Source organism: Thermobia domestica, chromosome 5, assembly GCF_964235325.1.
Source record: "Thermobia domestica chromosome 5, izTheDome1.hap1.1, whole genome shotgun sequence".
NCBI classification, from domain to species: Eukaryota; Metazoa; Arthropoda; class Insecta; order Zygentoma; family Lepismatidae; genus Thermobia; species Thermobia domestica.
In genome coordinates this window covers 11,388,748-11,400,944 of record NC_137458.1, presented here as the reverse complement: position 1 = coordinate 11,400,944, position 12,197 = coordinate 11,388,748, and the positions used below count along the sequence as shown (strand labels likewise).

The 12,197-nt window shown below is 37.4% G+C and overlaps 1 protein-coding gene across 37 annotated transcripts in view; it reads right to left on the bottom strand.

Annotated features, from left to right (window-relative positions):
- The window catches only part of LOC145685718 (CUGBP Elav-like family member 1-A), a 925,590-nt gene that overhangs the window by 574,713 nt on the left and 338,680 nt on the right, over positions 1-12,197 (bottom strand). For all 37 annotated transcript variants that reach the window (XR_014131470.1, XM_081758172.1, XM_081758190.1 and 34 more), the window contains exon 2: positions 8,896-9,071. Coding sequence is in view for 36 of the 37 variants with exons in the window: in XM_081758172.1 (XP_081614298.1) it covers positions 8,896-9,071 (176 nt within the window). In the remaining variant the exon portion in view is untranslated. The remainder of the gene's footprint in view (positions 1-8,895; positions 9,072-12,197) is intronic.

Below are 12,197 nucleotides of genomic sequence, written 5' to 3'. Positions count from 1 at the left end.
CAAATTTGTAAAGTTGGAGATTTTTAGACTTTAAGAAACACACCATTTCGTGTGCATATGATTTCCGAAACCTCAGCACTAGATAAGTATTTCGTAACTTGAAGCATAATTTGCTTGGCGTTTCCATACTTGGCATCAAAGTAAGTTAGTTCTTCACGAGTTTTTCGTTAAAGACAGCGTGTGATACAGCATAGGCGTAACTAGCCCCTATAGCTAGTTACACACAGCATAGCAAGGCACAAGCCCCTCCTCAAATATTGTTGCCCTCCCAGAATTCCCTTAGATCAGCGTTTCCCAACCGGTGTGCCGTGAATGGGCCGCTGGTGTGCCGCGAGCAAATCGAAACAAATTATTAATTCTATAGCAATCAAATTGCAAGACAATGGAAAAATGTATATTTGTATTTCACATTATTATGAACCTCTACTATGAATCTACAACTTTAAGTTTCATACCGTGTTACTTTTCTGTTCATTTTTAATGTTAAAAAAAAGTATTTGTTATCATTGTTACGACTATTATTGCTTCTTTATTGCTGCAGACTATTTCGTAACTTGAAATTTTAAAATATCATTCAATCCTTTCGACAAAGCGAACATGCATACAAATTATCTACATTTGTGTTTTAAAACTAAAAGAGATTTGTTTGTTCGTTCGTTATTTAGTGATCTTTCTTCTTAGTGAAAGGTTGGATACTGTTTTCGAAAAAGAAAGCTTAGTTTTAAAAACCTGAGTCCAATATTTCATTGCAATTGTTTTCTATTTTTAAATTAGAATTTAAAATAAGCATAATGATTTACCACGGGGAAGAACCAGTGATTGAGCTTTCTTTTCTGTGAGAAGGAGATATCACGGAAAAAAATACCACGGTATTATATATATTTACAAATAATAACTATGAGTGTGCCGCGAGAATTCAAGTTACACCCATAGTGTGCCGCAAGTTGAAAAAGGTTGGGAAACGCTGCCTTAGACCATAGTCTGAAATAGTGGTCATAGAAAGGTTCTTTCAGTTCTCAGAATTAAGGACTCATTCTTCACCTCTTCACCGCTAGAAAATATCCCGGTTACGCCAATATGATGTAGAATTCACAGAATTTTCAATATGACTGGTTAAATTAGTATTTGTATTTTGCAACTGAACTTTATCCATTGTCTTTCCTTTTTGCGGTAAAATTCCACGTCGGAAACTTAGATGAGGTATATCATTTACAGTTTATAGTTGATGTTCGCATATACAGGGTGTTTCAAAACAACACCGATGACATTTGGGAGGTGATTCCTGACACCAGCATAAGACAAAAAGTATAAACCAACCTGGGTGCACAAATGCTTCCTTTCGGAGTTACTGGCTGCCGAAAACATGAAAAAATGAAATTTAAAGGTCCGTAGCTCCAAAACTATGGAGCTACCATAGTCAGGTCAAGACTTCACTTAGGAACTAGTATGTGTCATATCCAAATATCGAAGTTTCACAACCATGCGGTATTTCCGCAACAATTTTTATAAAGGTAGTTGGTGAGTACTTCAAATTATATGCCCGTAGTCGAACTCGCTCTACAAAAGCCGTTGCGTGAATACCTTAGGATTCTGAAACATGCATTTTTGAATAGGACACATATTAACTGCTAAGTGAAGTCTTGACCCGACTACGGTAGGTCCCATAGTAGTAGAGCTATAAACATTTAAACTTCATTTTTTCATGTTTTCGGCAGCTTTATAACTCCGAAGGGAAGCATTCGTGCACTCAGGTTGGTCTATACTTTTTGTCTTATCTTGGTGTCAGGAATCACCTCCCAAACGTCGTCGGTGTTGTTTTGAAACACCCTGTATTTTAATCACGCTCGACCCTAGCCATAGGAGCTAAATGCACAGTTCTGATTGGTTGATGTTATCTGCTTCTCATCACATAGCTTACATATAGCACAAATCAAACACCAGCTACTGTTGGTCCTCGTGGTTGAGTGTGTTAGCCAGTAATGAAAATAGTTTTTGATCTGGGTTCAAACCAGGCCCACTTTTTTTTTTTATTATTTCTCAATTTTCATAACTTTTATCACTAAAATAAGATAATAATTAATACTCATTTTCCATTGTCTGTAATATATAATGCACAAAAAGTTATATACTTACGTCATACTTACTTGTGACCAACTTCAAACTGTTGGCTAGGGTAGCGCGTGAAAAAAATGCTTGCTGTTCATGTCTCCCCTTGGCGGTCTGAATCAGGGATGACCAGAACCGGTTCCTGGTGGAACCGGTTTTCGGGTCTGAACGGATCCGGTTCTAGAAGATCTGGTTCCGGAACCGTTTTTTTCGGATCCAGGTCTGGAACCGGTTCCTAAGATCCGGTTCTGGAACCGGGTTTTCGGATCCAGGTCTGGAACTGGTTCTGAAAACCGGATCTCCAAGAACCGGTTCCGCTGGAACCGAAACTTTGTGACCACCCCTACGCTAAACCCGAGCTGCTGGCAGGCTGTAAACAGTGTGCTAGATGAAATGGTGGAAGCGACAGGCAGGCGAACGCCCAGACGGCGGCCGCTTGTCTCATTTGGCTAAATAAACTGGGTAACTGGCAAACTCATTGGCTAAACAGGCAAACTGGCCAACTCATTTGGCTAAACACCCACTGGTGGACCAATTTTTTTTTTCTGGGAGCACAAGCGGGTCTGGGCGGGGAGGGCACAAGCGCATGGTCTTCTTTGCAGTGTTTTGAAGGTGAACTTTGTGCCTCCTTTGAAGGTCTTTGGGGGCTTTCGGATCCAGGTCTGGAACCGGTTCCTAAGATCCGGTTCTGAAACCGGGTTTTCGGATTCAGGTCTGAAACCGGTTCCTAAGATACGGTTCTGGAACCGAGTTTTCGGATCCAGGTCTGGAACCGGTTCTGAAAACCAGATCTCCGAAAACTGGTTCCTTGCGGAACCGGTACTGCCGGAACCAGAACTTTGTGGCCATCCCTAGTCTGAATCAGTTTTGGCAAAAGTGTCTTTTCGTAGATTGTATACTTCGAGTAAGGAGTGACAGCTGTGCATAACGCCTCTCTCTTCACATGATTGGATCTTCTTACGTTCATATTTTTCGGTAGTAATATACGTATATAAATCTAGGTTCGACTTGTTTAAACTATACGCTATTCTATATAGTGTTCGTGTGTCTTGATGCGTAAATTCGAGAAATTTCAAATATTAGACGTTTATTTGCTAAACAAGTTAATCATATATTTCATACTAGTTATTTTTACCGCAATTTCTATATTTTAAAATTGCCGCAAAGCATTTGCTGACATTTATTTCGTGCTAACACTTCTACAATACATCCAGCCATCTATCCCTACAAATAAAAGTAAACACACAACCGTTATAGTGCAACCGTTGAACATTTCACAAGTCTTTTTTTTTTTTTTTAATTCTTGTTATATGTGAATTTCAACAACGGAATATTTCATTGCTGTTCTGTAATTCTTGTCAGTAATAAAGGAAACAGCTGTGACCGTAGAAACAAAGGAGGGGGAGAGCAGGGGCGTCATTTAAGGGGGGCAGGAGGGGGCAATTGCCCCCCCCCAAGAGTTTGAGGAATACATATACTGTAATCGATTGTCTATTAATATACTAGTACAAAACATAAAAATCTAATGTCGATAGTGCTTTTGCCCCCCTCAAGCAAAGTCTGAAATGACGCTCCTGGGGGAGAGATACCATAGAAGTTGTAATTTACAGTAGCAGTAAAATGAACGTCATGTACACTCAAAATTACGATACCTCACTTTATTTATTTAGCTTATTTATTCAATGAGAACTCTTAGAGGATATCCTTCCATAAAGAAACATTCAATTTTTATTTTATTATTCCAGTAACGAACATTTGAAATGCACGTTCAATATAGTTTTCTGTACATGTCCATTTGAAAAAAATATATTCTTCGAACATGACATTCCAATTGCATTCGAACAACGCTGAGAAAAAGAAATGTGTGTGGAGTACGTAAAACCGTAGGTTACATGTGAAAATCCTGTAGTTTTTTGGACTAAACGTATAGCAAACGTATAACCGAAAAATAATACTTTACATGTACTTTCCGCATAAGTGTTCCGAATAAACGTACTTTCCGTACGAACGGAAGAATTGTATATAGGTGGTCAGGATCTCACATTCAGATGGACGTATGTAACATACGTGTACGTATGTAATATCTGGAAGACTATTAGATGTGATATATCCTGCAATAGCATGATGTAACGTGTACTCGGGGAAAGTATGTAGCATATGGATAACAATGTTCCGTACTGATTCCCGTAGTAAACTTAAGAATTCCGTATATTTGTACAATTTACCGCTGTCCAGATAATGGATTTTTTCCTCAGTGAATATGTTCTTCCAATATTTATTCGAACAATATATTCTTCATATTGATTCGATAAATTATTTCCCAAGTATTCATTTGAAAAATATCATTATTATCGTAAGTATTTTGCCATTATTGGGAAGTCACTTAACAGAAATTTCAGCTAACTTTTTGTCTTCACGTATAATTTTTCTTTTTAATATAGTCTATCAATTGTGCCCTCCTTTAAACTTTCCCTCTGTTTTATGCCATCATATTCTTTAGCACGTCCCTCATGATACAGTTCGTTCTTAGGCAATGTCACAACCAATTTCTCTTCCTATTCTAAATAATATTGTAAGGACCCGCACATCAGGACAACAGCACATGTCAACACAACACGTGCTATTGATTATAAACAGAAGAGCAGAAGAACAGCCGACACGAAAGGCACCGAGGATCGCCGAAAGAAGACGGACTTCACGGAAAAACCCGAAGAGGACAGATAAAAGGCGAACCACCGAGGGACCCAGCATCAGTCGTCCAACTGATCAAATCACTTACACCGCCCTGAGGTCGCAGCACTGGACTAGGGGTCCTTACTACATCCTCGCGAAACTGCCTTGAGCTGAGGGGGCTATCCTTCAAGACTCACTACAACCGGCAGGTGCCTTGGAGACTGTCTTGAGAGAAGGGGCACCGTGCAAACACCCATTTCCTCTCATCTGGATAATAACAAGATAGACACTATTTTACTCTTTGTAATCAAAGACGTTTTGTATTTAACATTTTTAAATAATAAATTGGTGAAGGGGATAAATCTCGGCCCATTATTGATCTCTAAAATCATTATAATATCTAAAATTATTGTCTTCTCTTCCACGGTTTCAAGCACTTTTTCATTTATTTTCCACTCGACCCAGTTAGTTCTCTCTCGTTTTTTCCACTCCCACATTTCGAAGACATTTAGTCCTTCTTCATCGTTTATGAGTAATGTCCATGTTTCTACCCACTACTATAAATTACTTGACACGAAACATTTTATGAGTGTTTTGCTCAAGTCTTTATTCAAGGACTCCACAAGTATAGTCGTCTTCCTCCTAAATGCTTCTTTCGCTATTCCTACCCTTGTTTTTACTTCACATTCACAGTTTATGTCAGCACCAATATTACTACCCAGGTATCCAAAACTAATCACCTGTTTTCAGGGCCGAATTTAGGAGGGTGCAAAGGTGCACGTGCACCCCCCCCCCCCCGCTTCGTTGTAAATATACACTATCTAAAATGAGAAGCTAGCAGTGAAAATATTAACACATTCCGAATCTTTCTGCCATCATGTTTCCGTTTGGGGTTTAAAAGAAAGCAGAGCTTTGCTAAGTCAAGAACTTTGCAGAGCAATAGTTTAAGCCAATTTTCTAAAGGTTGAAGAGAAAGGATTCACCAAACAAAACAATATAACACTTGTCAAGTATGGAAGAAAACAGAGGTCAGGAGGAGATAAGAACACTTTATCCTGCATTCTACTTGCGATCCTCTTTAAAATCCTTTCCTTCGTTCTATGCATCAGTGTTGTCAGGGGTAAAGAATATTGTCACATGTCACTTTGAAGAGTTTCAGTATGATTGGTTATTTTGGTACTTATTGGTGCATCCCGCTCAGACAATTCTGGATCCGGCCCTAGGTGCACTCCCTCCCCCTTCAGACAATCCTGGATCCGGTCCTGCCTGTTTTCCCTCCTCCTGTTTTTATATTTGACACAGCTTGCTTCGTTCCACTCACTATGTTTTTTGTCTTTGTAACCATTATTTATGTTCTTCATAGTCGTTCCTTACGTTTTCTAACATTCTATAAATATTAATTTTCTCCTCAGGTTCCAACAACAAGTACCACCACATTATCTGCAAACCATATACACCGAATCATTCTACCGTCTATCGAAATACCCTAGCTTCAGTGGCGTAGGGAAGGGGGTCCCGGAGGGGCCGCCCCCCCCCAAAGAGGTCCGACAATGTACTTTGGTACTTTGATGTTTGTAATTTTTTATATATGTTTATGTTTATATATTTTTTTGTTTGTAATTTTTCTATATGTACCTATAACAGCACTTGCCCCCCCCCCAAACACACATCCTGGCTACGCTACTGCCTAGCTTCATTATGTAAGTTCTTTTTCACTATATTTTTTAGATAGGTATGGAATAATATTCGCGTGAGATAACATCCCTCTCGAACTCACCTTCCAATTCCACTCTCTTCTGTCATTTCGTCCTCTATTCTAACACTTACTCGTTCGTTCACATATAGGCTAAGTTTCTTATGAGTAGAGCCCGGGAGTTGAGGAAAAATCCTCTTTTTTACGAGTGCCCGAAGACGAGGCTTAACATAGTATATGTTCATTTTGGGTCATTGTAGGCCAGAAAATGGTGGATTTGTCCTTTTTTGGTTTTTTTTAAATTTGTCTTTTTTAAAGCTTTTTATAGGTCTTCACGTCTTTTTTTTGCACTTCATTTTTCGACAATAAATTTATGTCCATTAACTCGAATCACCACCACCTCTTAAAACATCTTTTCTTTAATAAAGAAAATTCAAAAGATAATACATTCTTCAACGAGTGGACTGATAAGACCAGATTTTCAACAATCACATGTCAGATAAGGAGGCGTAACAATGTACACTCATGTCCAAAATTATTGTCGCATGTCTATAAATATGTTGCAGTAGTTATATAATTTGATAACGAATTCGCCCGGTATTTCTTATAATGTTAGTATGTGTATAATCGGCAAAGACATGTATGTGGCAAATTTCATGTCAAAAGAGCAGTAAATAAGAACAATAAAACAAAAATAAAATTTTGTTATCCACGTTGCAACATTTTGTTTTACTCATTCTAATTTTCGTATTTATAATTCTTTTCCTATGAAATTTACCACAAATATTCATTTCCTGATTACACACATAGTATCAGTATTAAAAATACTCTGCAAAATCATTATCAAATTATATTCTTACAAAAAGACAGTTATAGATATGCGACAACCATTTTGGACATGAGTATACATCCCAAGGTCATGAAAGGCCACACAAGTCCTTCAGTGACTGCAGCCGAAAGTCAGAGAAACGTAAAGTGAAGAGCCTGAATGAAGAAACAAGTCCTCCAACAAGGGGGGATGAGGGTGGGGAACTTCTCATATTTTAGTTTGGACTTTAGTTTGTGGAAGAAAAACAGACCGTTAACCTACCAGAAGCTTGTGTTTCTTGAGCATTGTATTCATTAAATATGTAATTCGAATTAAATTGAGTCTTACTTTTACATCCTTTTTTTTTATTTTTTACAATTTTTATGTCCTTTTTTAAAAGATATTTTTAGGTCTTTTTATAGGTCCTTTTTAGGCGATTTAGGCCGAGTCCTACTTAAGAGTCTTCGATCATTCCAGTCCAATCCAATCTTTCTTGATATTCTCATCAACAATTCCCAGTTTACCAGGTCAAGAGCCTTTTCTAGATCAATAAATACAATATTAACCTCTTTCCCTTCTATAAATTTTCACCGATTACCCTTAATAAGTCAATTGCATCTCTTGTGCCCTTACATCTTCTAAATCCGAACTGTTCTTCGATCAACCTGTCCTATTGTTTTTCTAACCTTCTATTCAGTATTTGAAACATTATTTTAACTGCATAAGATATTGGGACTAATAGTTCTGTAAACTTACATCTCTCTGGGTTCAATTTCTTAGCCAACAGTATAATGGTCGTCTTCAGAAAATCTTTTCGCCACTCAAAATGTTTCATATATATCTGATTGCAGAGTCAGGACATTATTTTTCTTGCCTTTGTCTCGCATGTTTTTAACGAATTCGATTGGCATATTATCTATCCCGTCACGTACGCAGAATTTTATTTCAGAAAGGGTCCAAAGCAGTTGAGAGGATTGAAATTCAATATTAGTATAAATTATATGAAAATATGTAAAACGACCCCTACAATTGGACTAAATTTACAGAAAAGTCGAGATATCGGGGGGGTGCCCGGGCCCCTAAAACCCCTCTCCCCGTGTACATCCCTGGTAGCGCATAATAGCAGAAAATGGTGATTAAGAGGCCCCATCACGGCGAAATTAAAATACCGCTAATTTTACAGTAATTATGTGATAGTTTCAAATAGATAAAAGATAATCGAAAAGTGGAACAAGAGTTCGCCACACAATATTATTTTACATGAGATACCGTTATCACGACTCACTATCTGCTTTCGATTTACAGCCACGATTTAGAAAGTCGGCATTTATTTTCGCGTTTATAAATGGCTGCAAACGGAAAGCTACTAGGTGACTCGTGGTAACGATACCTGATGTAGAATAATATTGTCTAACGTGTTCTTGTTCCACATTTTTATTATTTTTATTATCTATTTGAAGATATTACATAATTACTGTAAAATTAGCGGTATTTGAATTTCGCACTGATTATGCCTTTTAAGTTATTTCTAGTTAAGTGATAAGTACTAGTATGCTGTAACCCCTTTCCCAAAAGTTTAAAATACGAATTTTGAATAGCGATGAATTAACCTTACCTTTACTTTGGCCTGTGACCTTATCTCGAAGGACGTTGATCTGATAAACTTTTCCGAATTCTTCAAACATTTTTCTGAGGTCGTTTTCATCCATGGAACGAGGAATTTGGCCCACGAACATTTTGATTGCGTCGGGATCCGGTTGATCGGAATTGGTCATGTTTGAATTCATGTTCCTGCAAAAAATGGAAAAAAGAAATGTTAATTAATAAGCACTTTTGGATATGGAAACACATTTAGAACATATTTACTTTAAAACAGTGATGGAAGGGCACCGATCTCTCCGTAACTTTGGAGGGTCCATTCAGATGTGTGTTTGGTTGCAGACTAAGAAGGCATAGACTATAATGTGGATTTTAAGAAAAACTGAATTCAAATTATGCCAAATATTGTATATTCATAAACAAATACATATAACAATAAAAAAATACATAATTATTCATAAAAATATATGGGGCTCATATGAGGACTGCGGGCCCGGGTCCTTGCCCCCCAGAATCTGCTCCCTTGCCTGCAAATAAGGTAATCTTTCTCTTTTTTCTTTTTCCCCTTAAACTTAATGGGTAACAGGAGGAGTTTAGGTAGCCATCATAATCTGATTTTTTAAAAACCTTTCGGTTAACTTCCTATAATTCTGGACGATAATTTCGCTGATAGTCGGTTTTTAGAAAATCGCAGGTTTTACAAAATTTTGCCTGTAAAGGGGTAGGTAGACCTTTGGTAGAGTAAATTATGGTCTGGAATCAACTAAAACTACCGGTTTTATTGTAAAAATCCTCTATAAACAGTATTCTACAAGAATAATACACTAATGTAATGTCTCTAATACAAGGTAGAGAAAGGCGCCCCAAGCAGAATAGGGAAGGGTCTCCTCAAAGCTCCGAAGCAAGCTAGGTGGAGTGGATTAGATATCCCCAATGCTCTGAAGCAAGTAAAGAGGATTTTTTTTTAAAGAAAAGCCACATAACTCCGAAGCAAGCTAAGTGACTGAGGTTAGGAATACCGACAGGAATCCCGCTATAGCCCCCCCCCCCTTTGATGCTCAGGTATACACTGGATAAAATGGGCTTCAATCCTGCTTTACACTAGATAAAACGGCAAAATATGGTTTAGCCCCACCCTTGATCATATCCTGGATCCGCCCCTATATATATGTAATGCGCCGCTATTCTATAGTTGTACCATAACACATTGCACGATATTTTGTAGTTGTACTATAGCAACATTTCATGATATTTTGTTATTTAGAACGCTCATTATTTACCAGTAGTTATTTTCTAATTCTGAAATAAATGAAAGCATACATAAATTTTGAAAGCTTGGACGATTTAGTTGATGTAGGTAACAAGTGCTTTGTTCTGTACCTCAAGATTTCTACCAAAAGAAGAAGAAAAATATCGAATCGACATAACTAAAACTATTGATTTTAAAGTTGACAGTCAGATGTGGAGGAAATAAGTTTGTGATTTTGATGGTAGTAAAAATTATGAATAAGCATCTGTAAAGAATAAAAGCTTTGGATCCAACGTGCTAAATAACCAACGGTATCTAAATTGGTAAACTGGATGACAACTCAAACATAGAATTAATAGAGTCTTTCAACGTGAAGTTCCTATCATTAATGCTTTTAAATATATGTTAAGTAGACAAGAGTTACGTGCTTCACTGTGGGAGTTTCCGTGCAGGTTTACTTTTGGCGCAGCACTCAAAATAATTATTGAAAAATTCTTTCTTTCTTATTGTCTCCTAAAAGATTTGCGCTGGGCGACATGAAAATATTTCCCTCGGTACAGACAATTTAAGGAGGCCACCAGAAGTAAATGTTGAAAAATTACAATTATTTAACTGTTCTCGTATAAATACGGCTTCCGAATGTATAGTATAAAAACTAGAGATAAAAAAACATGTGCTAGGTGGCCACTAAAAGCACGAATGCTTTCTACCCGACTCAAGGCAGAGAGAAGGTGGAGAGCCCGCACGGCAGCAGGCGCTTCAGCGATGGTGAGTATACGCATAAGCAAGGATAGTGGAAAGAAGTGGGTTTTGGCAATGATACGAGTTTCGATAGCACTTGTCATGGTTTTAAACAAGTAACGCTCTACTTGCAAACATAAAATACAGCTTTTGTGCACTGTGCAAAAATACATCGCCGGTGAAAAATAGCATCTAATAGGGTCATATTTCGTATGCACTCACTCATTTTATCCGTCGTAAAGCACTAGTAATGATTTTACACTAGTAACCATACATTTGTAAACCTAAAATACAGCTGTATTGTCTTGTACTTTCTGTTGCCTGCAGAAATTTGTTCCTTATAAATTTGTCTTTTCATAGAAAGTATTCAGTTTTACTTGTAAATCTAAAACGTGGTATGCCAAAACTACACAAGCACCGGAGTTTTTACATCCGTGCACCGAGTTGCCTCGTAACGTAACACTATTTTAAAGGTATCCCTATTATAAAATGGGCAATAAGTGGCTAAATTATAAAATGGTAAACAGGATGCAGCGGAGCTAGAAAGCTATAGTTCAATTTGAGAATGGTTACTTTGAAAGGAGATACATTTATCAGAAAACGGGCTAAGCAGTTTGAAATTGGTTTTTGAACATAGCATCTGACTCAAGCAGGGATTTATTGTCATTTTCATTAAAGTGCGTATCCTAAGCGGGGACGAGGAGATGAACAGGTTACGCCGAAAACTTAGTAAGGTAAACGCGCCGGATTTCGACAGGTTAAGGACCTTTTTAAAAATCAATTGCCTATTGTGGCCATAATATTGATCGGTGTTGGCCCATTTTTTTCCTTGAAATGTACAGTATCAACTAATACTAAAAGTCACTTCAAGGCTCAAATGCTAATGTTAAAATTTTTTATGAAACTGGAACTCGCCAATGGAACCCGAATTCGACACACTTCAGCTGATTTCGACAGTTGCGGTATCTGAATTCGACACCTCCAATTATATCCATGTAAAACATTAAGTCGGCATTATTAGTAGTAGTAATCTCTTCTCAGCTTCAAATATTGTTTTATTATTATGCAGAAATTATCAGACGGGCAAAAGAACACAACTTAAATTTTCTGAACTGAGTAGTTACTTCGATGATCCTCAATTCGACATGCAGGAACCTGATTTCGACATTCCATATCGAACTGAGGTTACAACTATCGGAGAATTATGCAACAAATAGCTTTATGAAAGACTTTGAACATACTTGTACGTTTAGATATCCAATTAAAATTATATTTGCACTACTAAGTATGAATTCGACAACCTTGTCGAAATCCGGTTCATGTTACAA